The sequence below is a fragment of the Engystomops pustulosus genome, chromosome 9, assembly GCF_040894005.1.
Source record: "Engystomops pustulosus chromosome 9, aEngPut4.maternal, whole genome shotgun sequence".
Lineage (NCBI taxonomy): Eukaryota > Metazoa > Chordata > Amphibia > Anura > Leptodactylidae > Engystomops > Engystomops pustulosus.
In genome coordinates, this window is record NC_092419.1 from 82,322,425 (window position 1) to 82,336,807 (window position 14,383).

At 38.6% G+C, this 14,383-nt stretch overlaps 1 protein-coding gene across 1 annotated transcript in view; it reads right to left on the reverse strand.

Annotated features, from left to right (window-relative positions):
- The window catches only part of AR (androgen receptor), a 221,469-nt gene extending 207,396 nt beyond the window's left edge, over nucleotides 1-14,073 (reverse strand). The window contains exon 1 of the mRNA XM_072124472.1: nucleotides 12,599-14,073. Within this exon, the coding sequence (XP_071980573.1) occupies nucleotides 12,599-13,782 (1,184 nt within the window). The 5' untranslated portion in view covers nucleotides 13,783-14,073. The remainder of the gene's footprint in view (nucleotides 1-12,598) is intronic.
- Between the last annotated feature and the right edge of the window lie 310 nt (nucleotides 14,074-14,383).

Sequence of the window (14,383 nt, forward strand, 5' to 3'; positions counted from 1 at the left end):
TAAGCATTTTATTTAAACCTTTTTTGTCACATTTGGTGAAACTGCTCCTATCTAATATCAAACAGCACCAACAACCAAGAAAGCAGCTCGCGAAATGCCTAGAAACATACAATACTCTCATAACCACAACCTATTTGTACAAGGGCATTGTGCTAGTGGCATCCAAAACGTACCTAGCAATGATCGGCTTCATTATCTGAGCACGTGAAACCACACTGAAGAAATGTGACCTGTTATTGTCGTGCAATAATACACATAATAATATGAACATAAAGGGAATATGTCTTTATGTTATAATTGCTAATTAAAGCTCCTACTTGATTACAAAATAGATAAGCAGGTTGACATGAAATGAGGTACTAAGGTGGTGAATGTCTACATTTGGAAACAAATTCAAAATAAAATAGAAATATTTAGTATTTACATTATTTATATATTTTTTTTATCTTCTAGACTATTGAGATCTATATAGACTTTATGGGGGCGCTCCTGTCGCCGGGCAAAAAATTACACCAGGCCTGACCTGGCGTAGCTTTGTGTACAGTATTTGCAGTGTACAAAAGAACGCAGGCAGGGTGTGCAAACAACCCCATGCCCGCCCCTAAACATGGCGTGGAGGTGGCGTATTCACTATTTCATTCGCAAATTCTTCCACTGCTTCTATGCCAGAAAAGTATTCCTTAATATTTATATTTGTTATATTTCCTTTAAAAAGTGCAAAACTGTTTTATCAAACAAAATCATGAAATAAACATACAGCTGCATGATACACAATTATTTAGTACAAGCCAACAAAACACTTTCTTTCAGTATATTTCATTATATTTCTTTTATTTGTTGTAGACCTCAACTATGAGAAAACAAATGCAAAAAATCACATTGTCTGATTTGTTAAATAATTTACTTTCAAATTATGGTGGAAAATAAGTACAAAAACAAACAAACTTTTGAGATGCCGTGTGCTGATAATTTGCTCAGTTTATCAGGGTACAAGGTTTATCTACACTTTCATTTAGCTTATGAACAATCTACTTGCATTTGACACAGTAAAAGAGAAGTGACAGTTTAGAGCCATGAGATTGATATTAGCAACAATAACACTCACCTCTGCTAGCTCAGCTAATCAATAAAACAGAGTCAGAACTACTATGCCCCCCCTCCTCTGGGATCCAGAGCACAGCTGATCAAGGAAGTGTCCCCCTTCTCCTGCAACGCAAGCTAAGCTAGAAGGAATTCTCCAACCATAGTCAGAACATTTCTGGTCATATCCAGGGGCAACCAAAATTGTAAACTCTAAAACTGATAGAGACAGGCTCAAATTATATCTATGAAATGCTGTATTTTTGTTGATAACAGTGAATTAGAAAATGTGTTATTTTGCTATCCTGAGTGTATTTAAGAATCTTGTCTTCGTGGGAATATCCCTTTAAAAATCAGACAGTATGATTTTCTGGATTTGTTTTCTCATTTTGTCTCTCATAGTTGAGGTCTACCTATGTTGTCTATTACAGGCCTCTCTCATCTTTTTAAGTGGGAGAACTTGGTGGCTAACTAAATAGATTTGAGTTGTGCCAAAGCAGGCAACACATTAAGTGCTTATTTAGCCTCAAACCCACTGAGAATGCAGTACTGAAGCATGGAGGTAGGGAAGAGATTTTTAGTAAATTTAACTCCAAATAAGAGTAAGAGCCATAACAGTCCATTACTATCCCAATTTCTACTGGTTCCCCTACTGATGTAGCCTACTCCTATAAGGAAATTAAGGGACTGTTTGCCCTATTTAGCTCTGTAGGATGTAAAATATGGACATTTTGTTCACTTACCGATCCCAATGACTCAAGATGCCACCGGTCCTTTACAATGGGAGACCTTTACCCAGCCTGATATGGGTATTAAATCTACAAAGCTTCAACTAGGAATACACCTACCATAAACATTTCTTCCAATATCTCACTTGGTGTTAACTAGAGATAAGCAGATGTCCAGGTCGTGTAGGGCGCATTCAAACCGCAAACCCCAAACCTAAACGATAAGTTCTGGTCTGTTCATCTCTAGTGTTAACCCTTAGGTTCATTTTGCAGAAGCTTCCCCTGTTTCGGTTTAGGCCCAAATATGTTCAGTGTGAACTGCGATTGCTCCAATTTTCCGGGAAATTGGTATATATATTTTCACTGTTTAGAAAGACGTAGCAGACTAGTAATAGGCAGCACAGAAAGAAGACAGCAGGTGCATGGCCTTCCCCTTCTGATTTGCAGAAAAAAAATGAATTTTCTCTGAAATGGTACATTTCTAGATAATAGGAAAGGAAATATTATAATATTCAACACAATATTGATTTCAATGTAAAGTGATATATTGTTTTTGATGTTTTTGCAGATCATGTAGAATCTGCAAGGTTACACAAAACATGAAACAAAAATTGTTGCTATCATTATTTATTATAATAAACTTTTTAAAGTTCTTTCACCAATTCTTAAAGCAAACATGTCATTTAAATTAACCCACCCAAAATAAATACTTCATAAAAAGCTCTGCTTAAAAAGCATTGCCATTATGCCTAAATGGTTCCTTTCCATGGGTGCAATGTTAAAAAAATCAATTTGTAAACTTTTATGCAACTCACATAAAGTAAGTCCAATGATATTTATACAAGAGTCCTACAAATTACATTTTACTTGCATTACCCTACCTCCTTGTTTCTGATTGACAGGTCTCACTGCTACCAGTAGGACATGCTGCTGTATGGAGCAAGTACATAAGAACCATTTGGCAGAAGAAAAAAGTTGTATCCAGCACTCCAGGCTGAATAAAAAACATGTTTTTATTTAAATATCCATTAAAAAAGATTAAGTATTGCATAGTTCTGTGGACCTACGTGTTTCAACTTAACAATTTAGTTCTTACTCATGGTCAGACCATGAGAAAGAACTGAATTGTCAAGTTCGAAACGGCTTGGAGTGCCGGATACAACTTTTTTCTTCTGCCATAATATGTCTGCCAACAGGACACCTTGGCATCTGTGCACCAGACACTACAGATGAATGCTATCCACATCAGACCGAGTGAGTGAGCGGCATGTTCAAACTTTTGTTACTATTTTTGCTTAAGAACCATTTGCCAATATTCAACTATAGACATATACAGCTCTCTGATTATTAGAGGTAGAAAAAGTAACATTTGGTTTACGCAGTAATATTAATATCTATCACATCTATGTATCCGATCACATGAAATTATAGCATTCCTCCATGGAGGCATAAGGATGAGTAGAAGTCCATGATGGCATGCTGTGATTTCATATGGTCAGATACATACATGGGGCATATGTTACTCTTACTGGGTAAAGGACCTTAGATGATATCACTCGGGTAACATGACATGATTAATGAGGAGTATAGCATGGGGAGGAGCATATTGGAGGGGAAAGCACGACAACCCCCCTCCTAAAATTCCAGGTAGGGTGATATAATGCTGACTTTTATGTGTGGGAAACTATTTTAGCTAATAGAAATGTGTTAATGGCAAACTGTCAACAGATGTATATGTGAAAATGTGGTGACATGTTCCCTTTAATAATAACGGCTGCATATTCTGTGGTGCTTTATGGTCAATGATAACAAATGATCTATAATATACATACATGAACCTCTATCTGAAATCATTAAAAAGATTCACTGAATGGAAATCCAACTTGTTACTGAAGATAATTAAGAACAAAGTCATTAAACATTTTTTGTATGGTGGTGAATAAAGGAAAAATAAGACACTTCTGTCCATAGAGTCCACACGCAGGACCAATTTCTCAATATTGTGTTTCACAGCTGCAGGGATAAAGGGTATGGCTGCACACAGCGAGATTATTAGATTGCTATGAAGACACATGCAGAGAGTACACACAAGGCTGTCACTGCGCATTACAGAGCTTAACGTTAGAACACTACATGCCCTATGTTTCTTCTGTGCTCATAGGTCACGTTTCCACAAATTCTATTATATGTTCAACTATATTCTGTATGATAAAGTCAGTAAAAAGTCTACATGTTGTTAACCTCACACAAACGTGTTGCAATTTCCATTTCTCTTTGCAACTCCGGAAAATAAAATATGGAGAAAAAGCAACGCAACATGTGGAACCGACACATCATAGATTATCATTAGAATAATTTTATACCTGGCGTACATATTTCTCACTACACACAATAATGTAAAGACCTTCTGTGTCACTAGAGCTGGGAAAAGTGTTAATGATGTATTCCACGTAGACGTCTGCCAAAAAGCACATTTGTTTAGTCCATGACGACTATGGGATCACTCAGAAATATCTGTGTTTTTAGAAATGATATTTAAGATAAACTCGTGAACCGGGCCCAAGAGTTTAGACAGTAGATCTTTGTATTTCTAAGGGAAGCCCACAGTTCTTACGTGATTTCTTTTACACATACATGTTTTGTATTTACATTATATATAATGGAGGGTATATTTGGTTTTTACTCGTATATTATCAGAGCGCTGCTTAGGTGTGGCATTGTGAAGTGGGGGGACCCAATCATAACAACATTGCAGGACAAATCCACCATATAGTGGCCTATCTGGGGTTCCCCTCCATACCTGATCCTAACTATTGGATTATATATATATATATATATATATATATATATATATATATATATATATATATATATATATATATATTATACACACTTAAAGTTTTCCTTAAGAGATACTATTAGAAGAAAGTGTATGGTTGGTGCAGGTAACGCTGCAGGATGTAGCACTATGGGAATTTACTGAATATGGTACTTGTTTAATTTAGACCGTCGTTTAAGAAACTCTTTGCTGTTTATTTGGCTTTTGGGTATGTTTGTTGTGTCCACATTCATACCACAAAACCAACCACGATTAAAAATACATACACACTGCCCTGTCCGTTTTGCCCATGAGGTCGCATAACCGCTCGTTCAACAATCAAATGATTCCGTTGTAGAATTTTTACTCGGTTTAAAACTTTTACTTACTTTTTTACTTTCTTTTTTACTTACTTATTCTGCGTGTGCTAAAAAGATGCAGCTATTCACAACATCTTTTTTTTATATTACATTTTATAATTTTTAATAGATCATAGTGTAGCATTTACCTAATTTGTGTTCACAGTCGATTCATTTTTTATTCATGTAGAAGTCGCGTAGCATTCAGCAGTAAGCCACGTGTCGTACTCACTGGCAAACTTGCAGAAGAGCTTTGTTGAGGAAAAAGCGTTCCCTAGACACATTTCAAATAATCTGCTGAAAAATGTATCCCTGTAAAGGGACTGGTAGTCCTGCTGGGTGTTTTGTTAGTATTCAGATTCCTTATGCCTCAGTACAGCCATTTGGCTTCATGGTCTTTGAAACAACAAACAATAAGACAGTGTATCTTAATGAAGACAAATTATCGATTCAGCCCCGATCCAATGTTCTTGGTTAGTAAAGTAGGTTAATAATTCCTTAGGTGTACCCAAATAATTATCATAACTGGAGAATTATCTAATACAGTGTACGCCCAGGATGTATATAGAGCTAAACAGAGGGGCAGGCCTCTATGTTTGTGGAAATAAAGAAGAATTTCTTCCCCAAACATTCCTACAATATTTACATCAAAGGCAGATGAATGTTAATAGGTTATCACGTTGAGACATGAAAGTGCAAGTATCAAAAACTGACAATTAATGGATTGTAAGGTGAAAGAAACCGAAGGGACCTAAGAACGTATCATGACCATTTTATTACCTAGAACTATTATCGTAATGATTTTCTGCCAATTCGTTATGCGTGGTTAATTTTTATTGTGTTGTGGTGTTTTTGTTCTTTCCTTAATCTTTTTCTCTAGTATTATGTATACTACACGCAATGTGTGACAAATTGATGATGAAGAGTTACTTCAACATGTAACTGTAGCTTCTTTAGCTAAAGGATCTAGGAACAAATGGTAAAGAAATGCTGGGGAGGGGGATAGGATTTCAGCTAATTAACCATCTCTGATACTGTCCACATTTAACATTTTTTTCTTCATTTCTGTAGTGTATATCGAATAGCAGCTGGAACAGGTGACACAAAAACAGTTGCAAAACATCTAAAGCTGCAGAATATATTACACACTGTCAGTATGGAGGAAACAGGAATCCATCTGACAGCGTTTGCCAGGGTTCGGCCATCTTAGATTACAAACTTTACAAAATGTCCGCAACATGAGTAAGAAATTGTAGCTCCACATGCTTTGCTGCATGTGATAAATAGATTTGTGGGTTGAGCTTGTTGAGCTTCAACTCAACCTAAAATTATTACAAGCCAAGTAGTGGAGAAGCAGAGATTAGTTCGAGGGTGGCGGGGATTATAAACACATCAAGCTTCTGATGAAATTATTATACTGTCAAAATAATTTTCTACAATGCTACTGCGAAGGCAGAGATCATGGTCACTAAATGAAAAGTATTAAATGGAGAGGAAGTGAAGACAAAATTCTTAGGAGCCATTATAGAATCAGACAACTAAAACAAATCAAAATATTTTGGGATTACTGTTTTGAAAGACGTTTAATACCGTAGAGATTGGCATACTTAAAACGGCATTCCCGACTTCACAACGCTTACACTAGATGCCCGTACTAATATGCTGGTCGGAGAATACCCCATGTTAATATACCACAGTCTATATAAAACACCATATAAACAAGTCTCTTTTTTATGATCTTGTCTCACTCTCTACTACTCTACTACTACTAACAAACAGCCAATAGGCAGGCACTTTGACAAAGCCCCCTCTATCTTTCTGTATCTATCTGTGCAAACACTGGAGAAATGTAGAAATGTTACCACCGAGGGCAAGAAACCAAAACCTATCTTATAAATGGAGATATTGGCATGGCTAAGACCTTTCAGGGGGAAGAATGAAAGAAGTGCATGAGCGGCCACTTGTCACTCACCCTGTTTATAATGTATTCAATGAAATTGCTTAAGTAAACAATAGGGATCGGCCATTAATATTTAAGGTGTCAAATGAATTTCAGTTTTACTTCAAGTTGTCCAAGTTGCCCGTCAGCCGACCATAGATTATCGTACAACACATTCTATAGAGACGAGATAGATGGAAAATACTAACTGTGAGAAATTATTTTAAGGCTATTAAAGCTATTTATAGGCTGCTAGCATCACTGGTTCTATTAATAACACTTAAATATAATGTAATTTCCTATTATGTTCTGCCATATATCCTCTAAGATGGAGTGATGGTTTAAGGCTTTACATATTTATGATATTTAAAGGCTTCTCTCACAGGCAGGACAGTACAATAACTATATACAACCTTCAAAAGATTTCCCGAAACTTCATGTTATGAACAAGTTAAAGAGGGTGTTCCATTTATAAAGTTCCCTGTTGATGTGAATGGACACTATTTAATGCTCTATTACCTCTCCAGTAGTACAGAAAACCTACTGTCAGGTTTGCCCCCAGATTTCAGCTGCTTTTCAGGGTCCTGGCACCTGCTAAACACAGGACAAGACTTTTCAACACCAAACAACCGACAAATACCCTGAAATCTACAGTCTTTTACATACATATAGATCATAATCTAGCCACGTCCTTATGGCAAGCGGGTTTCCTAGTTATAGTAACGACACTGAGTAATGTGGACTGTACCACATGTTGTTCTGTGTCGTTGAGTGTGAAGCTTATTAATAACTTTTTCTATTGATGCTAAAAGTAAAATGACTTTCAGCCATTCCTAGTTTGGAATTACTACTGATTCAGTCAACTGTAAGGCAGATATTACCAAAATTTATGTAGGTTCAGTGGAAACGTAAAAGTAATGATTCCCAGAATCAAGAATTCCGGGCAAAAACAACAAAGGTGCGGAAATAATTCAGTACAAAGTATTCACTACATCTGCTCTTCATTTCTGCTTGCATGTTTCATTGCAATAAGGCACTACATATCACCATTATCTGCCCGTGTGTATACATCTTATCCATTAGACTGTTATGTATTTCAGAAACACAAAGAATATTTAGCTTACGTTATAACCGAAGAACGACTAAATCAATGACCTCATTCTTTTCTTATTCTTCATTTCCAGCAGCTAAATTGACCAAAGACCGATATACTATACTTTTATTTAAATGTAAATAAACTTTACATTTATCAAATTAATAACTAACACACCATAGAATAATAAATATACATCCCGTCTTGAGGGCACGTATGTTTAATAATTCTTTGTTATCCTCAAAGTGAAAATTGTGGTTGAAAGTTCCGGTATCGGATTATAAAAATTCCAAATTTACTATATCCCTGGGAAAACAAGAATTTTTTCCCAGTATTATTAATGGTATGTAGAGAAACCCACAATATGTGAATGAATTAACATTTTTACAGGTGTGGTTGAAGATAATCCATAAAACAAAGTAAAGCGTTAAGTGGATTTATATGCTTCACGTGTAAGTAATAAATCCACAATTATGCCCAAATTCGGATGCTTCCAGATACATTCCGTTAGATACATATATATATAGACGTTTAAGATGAAAGCTCACGTCGTACATATTTTCTGTTAAAACGGGGACAATTAAAAAATAAAAATCAATTTAAAGCACAATAAAACTACCATTCAAAAAAATGTTTCAGTAGGCCACATCCTCTTCACCCTCGATCTTAAAAATAATTTTACACAAAAGGCTTTTCACAAATATTGGGTGAAATTGTAATGTATCAAATGAAGTGATGTCTTTTAATTTAATGTTTTTTCTCTACCGGTTCTAACAAGATAATAAATTAATAAAGAGACATTCTGAGAGAAAATACAGTGAATACAAAATCATACAAAATAATCAATAAATAAAAGGATATTGAGCGATGGTTAATGACAACAGCTAAAAAAAGATACCATGAATTACCAAAGATTATAGTCACCAATATCTGCTGCCAAAATAATTGGAACATTCAACACTCTACATGATTTTGTGCAATGAAATTTACAGAAGGAAAAGGGAAAAAAAATATAAAAAAAAAAAAAGTAAAAAAAAAAAGAATGATTTTGATTCCACAAGTCGGAACTTAGAATAAACCTTCATTTATCAACGCAGACTGTCGACCAGATGGGAATCCGATCCGCTCCCGTGATCTATGAATAAGCCCCGGAAACTAGTGAGCGCACACATTTTCTGTAACCTTACGACAACCTGCACAATATTCTCATTAATAAATGTAAAGCGACGTGTTTACAGACTGAAAAGCCTTGAGTGATCCGACCTAACATCTGAACTCAGAATTTGATCTCCTCGTAATATTTTTTTTTTTTTATAATATTCTATTTTTCGCTTTCTACCTCATATATAAAGGAAATGTTTGCTGTGAGTGACGTGTGTAAATGACTCTCCTCGGGCTCTGGCCTGGAAAGTGTAGCAAAGTTGGCGCTTCATGTGAAAAGTTTTCGGACGTAAAAGTAAAATGTATTATGCACGTCCTCAATATCAGAAAGCAAAGAAAAATACAAACAACGCAAGGACAAATTCCACTGAATCCACATTCACATGGCCCTCGTGATCTGCCAGTTAAAGGAGCAGAGCAGGAATAGGGAACATTAATAGCGTGACTATGATGGGAGGAATCTGAGATTTTTTTTTTTTAAGTCTACAAAATAAACTCTATTGACTATTGCTATTTTAGAAGCAGTTGTAACATGACCATGGGCTCAGATTATGCAGCTTCTACGTAAAAGTCTAATCGTTTTGCTCAATGTAGGAATACAATAAATTTATATATTTATTTGGTTCTCCTCTATAGAAATCTGAATTGTATAGATTTCGTATGGGATACAGCAATCTATAGAGAAGTATAGGCACCACACTGGGGCCTTTATGACAGTATGCCGGTCTTGTTTTTATGTTTTTTTTAAAAAAAAATTATTTTACATCATCTGGCTAAAATATGAGTGTTACTGAATAAGATTATCCGTGACCACAATAATTCCATGTACACTCTGTTTTTTTTTTTTACTAGACCTGCAGTGTAACTTTATAACTCTCTATTTCTTGAAAGTGCTTTAATGACTCCTATAAGAATAGCGGCAGACATCCTTATAAAGCAGTTTATGAGCTGAGTACAGGTTATAGAGAGGCAGTCATCTTTACAAGGATTTAGCACATAATCTTTTTTTTTTCTGCCTGGTCAAGAGGTAGAAGACAAGTCATTATATACACTATTAAAACAAAGGGCTAAACTAAAAGTATAAACTGTGAATGTATTATGGATAGTGTACTTCTACGCTCAACACTGACTGCGCAACAAAACTTCTACAGAAGACTACATACGTAACACCCTTCACACTTCTCTGAAGGCTCACGTATAAATACCCCTTATCAGACACGGGATGATGTAGGATGTTCTGACCTGGACTTACCCTGATAAAAATACACTGACCTTGTGCAATGCTCTTTATTTGTGAACAATTGTCCATACAAATAGATGAATATGAGATAAAATGACATCTAGATAGACTGAGAATTATAAAATCAATGAACTTATCATTATTGGTTAGGTAACAGGTAGCCAGTTCTGAGAAACGTGAAGAGACATAGACATTGGTATGAGACAGATAATAGACTTATTGATAGATAAAAAGTTAGACAGTGGATATTAGATAGATAATCGACATATAGATATAAAATAACAGATATGACGTATATATAGAGACAGATACAGCGATAGATAATAGATACATAAATATAAAACAGATAACACATAGATAAATAGACAAAATAGATGTGAGATACACTTATAGTTAGATGACAATAAATAGATAACACTCCTGAGTAAAGTAAACACATATCTATGTATTTTGGATTACTTAGATAGATAGATAGATAGATAGATAGATAGATAGATAGATAGTCAGTAACTTAGAAGTTGAGGCGCAGAGAGAAAGGTAGATAGATGGATAGATAGATATAGATAGATAAATAGATAGATAGATAGATAGATAGACAAGAAAATAGGTTGAAAGATATGAAACAGATAATATATGTATAGAATTAATAGATACATGCATTAGATAGATAGATAGATATGGACAGATCGATAGATAGATAGATAGATAGATATGGACAGATCGATAGATAGATAGATAGATAGATAGATATGGACAGATCGATAGATAGATAGATAGATAGATAGATAGATAGATAGATAGATAGATAGATAGATATGGACAGATCGATAGATAGATAGATAGATAGATAGATAGATAGATGTGGACAGATCGATAGATAGATAGATAGATAGATAGATAGATAGATAGATAGATAGATAGGAGATAGATAGATAGATAGATAGATAGATAGATAGATAGGAGATAGATAGATAGATAGATAGGAGATAGATAGGAGATAGATAGATAGATAGATAGATAGATAGATAGATAGATAGATATATAGATAGGAGATAGATAGATAGATAGATAGATAGATAGATAGATAGATAGGAGATAGATAGATAGATAGATAGATAGATAGATAGATAGATAGGAGATAGATAGGAGATAGATAGATAGATAGATAGATAGATAGATAGATAGATAGATAGGAGATAGATAGATAGATAGATAGATAGATAGATAGATAGATAGGAGATAGATAGATAGATAGATAGATAGATAGATAGATAGATAGAATATACATATCCATACAGAAATATAATGATTGATGGGTAGTGCTCCAGAGCTGACATGTACAGGATGACTTGCCGTTCTATAGCCATAGGGTTAAACAATATATCACACTGTCAGTACAGTAACAATCCTGCAGGAAGGAAAATCTCTAAATAAATTAATAGATACAACAGGTTGGGAAATATTAGTGAAAAAGGTAAAAGGCGCTGGTCCTCCACACTGGTCCTATCACTCATCTTATGTCCCTAACAAGCTGGACACAACGTAGGTCCCTCTCTCCCCTACATACACGTGTTATAGTACTTGTGATATGTAACTTGCTAGAATATAACATCATGTGACATGTGTCCTCTGGCATCTGTAACTTTGTAGTAATGGAAAATGTTATTAAAAAAAGATGAAATAACTAGTTACAAAGCCCTGCTGTGATGTAAGTGGGTGCTCGCTTCTGTAGGTGGGGGCTAGAACTACAATCCAGGTGGACCAGCAACTTTCCCGCCACTTCTCACTCCTCTTGGAGAATCATGGCAGGACTGGACTTTACTTACAACATTATGTAACTGATAATGAAAGTATCATCAGTTTTAATAGTGTCCTGACATAATTACCTGCGCTTAAAAGATGGCACCTGCTAAGCACCAAATGAATTAATAGGCAACTATTGCCCATCACTACTGTGGCATACATTGGGCAGGGTGATAGGGAGCAGGTGGAGGTGCTGTCCAGTGCTACACATGGTAAATGCTATCCTGGGGACAGCCAGGTGGGTAGCGGTAACTTAGTTGTGGCACCACAATTCCCAGCATGTCCTGAATAACAACAGCCCTTATCAAAGTGTATAGAGTAATAATATGGTGACCCTCGTCACCCTAAATGACTCTTATAAATTGCAGGCCGCTCACCTCATCTCTCCAAATGCGCCAGGGTATCCATCCATCCATGGGTTCATCTCAGACTTCATGGGGCTGCCATAGGGTACTCTGCCCAGCATGGCAGGTGCTGGGTACCAAGTGTCCGAAGGGAATTCACCATCAGGACCAGGTGCAACATGGCTACGTGGGTAGCTATACAGGCTGGCATCAGTATAAGAACCAGCAGACTGCCCCTCCTCAAAAAGAGAATGCCAGTTAGCAGCTGGACCACAGTGAGCATAGCCAGAAATGTCACTGTATCTGCTGGGTGCCCCCCAAGCACTGCCACCAAACTCCATGGGGCTTTCTACTTTTATTCTGCTGTGTGGTGTAAGTGCCATCTGAAAGCTGTAGGCTGGGTAGGCAGGGTTATCTTCCATGAATGTAGAGGGCTTGTACAAAGTGAGGCTAGGTGCCAACTCCATGCCACGGCTTCTGTAGCCCCCTGATTCAGGCAGTGCCAACTCTGTACAGGTTTGCTCCTTGTCATCGGTGCCCAGAGAAGTGCCATCCTCTGGGGCTTTGCCAGCTGAAAAGTTGCTGTGGCTGCTCCTGCGGAAGGCTCCTTCCCGGTACTGGGGGGACGAGGCTCCGGACTTGTCTTCCTCCTGGCACTTGTGGGTGTCCATGGTGTGGGTGCTGCTGCTGGGGCCGGCGAACATGCAGTCTCCTCTCTGGGACTCGGCGTTGAGATGCTCCAGCGCTTCCATGCTGAGCCCCAGGGACACGGACACGGCTTTACAGATCTCCTTGGCACTGTCGGAGATGCCCTCTGGCGTCAGTGGGTACCGGCTCTCCTTGGACGCTTGCTCGGGGCTGCCCTGCTCGGTGTCCAGCATCCCTCCCTGCTCCCCCAGGATCTCCTTCAGCTCCGGGGAGCAGCCGCTCAGCGCCGGGTACGGGGGCGCAGTGTCTGGCGGGGCACCCTCTCTCCAGGGAGCCGGCTGGGTGCCCCGGGCTTCGCCCCAGTCTGCGGGCGGCTCAGTCCAGGCGCTGTGAGGGGCAGCGGGCTCCCTCCACACTGGCAGCGGGTGGCAGGGCTCAGGTGGAGCCGCCGCTCTCCTGTCACCTTGCAGCGCCTCCCGGACGCTCAGAAAGAGATTCTCAAAGGCTCCTCGTATCATCTTGCCGGGCGGCTGCTTGTACACCCCCCCGAGTCCAATGTGCACCTCCATCTCCCTTCCCAGGTCAGGGCTAGTGCCAAGGTTAGTGCCCGCCCACCCTGTCGTGCAGTGCCCGCGGCTGGCGCTCCGTCTATATACACAGATAGTCAGTGAGAGAAGTTCTCCGGCACCGCGCACTGCTCCGTACAAGTTGTAGTGTGAACACCGCCCACAACTAACTCACCCGGAGCTCCTCCCCGGCCGGTGTCCCCGGTCAGCACAGGGCGCCGCTGTCTCTGCCCCCGGGTGCTGCGTGCATTGCCCGAGCTCTGCCGGCTTCTCACTAGTGCGAGGCCCCAGAGCTGCCCGGGCGGGTCCTACAGGGGACCGTCCCCTCATGTCCCCGGACACCGGCCAAGAAACTCCTCAGGGCGTGTGAGGCTAAAGCGGAGTGTGAGGAGAGGGATGTGTGCCGCCAAGAAGCCCCGGCACCCAGAGCTGGCCCTGCCAAGAGGTTCTGCAGCAGCTGCTTCCGATGTGTGACCATGACACCTGACCCTAATACTGCCCCCAGGGATACATCTAGTGAGGAGGCATGAGGCACACTCACAGCAGAACCTCACTGGACTCTGGGATTTTACACCAAAACCTGGAATACCTGGCTGTACTCCAG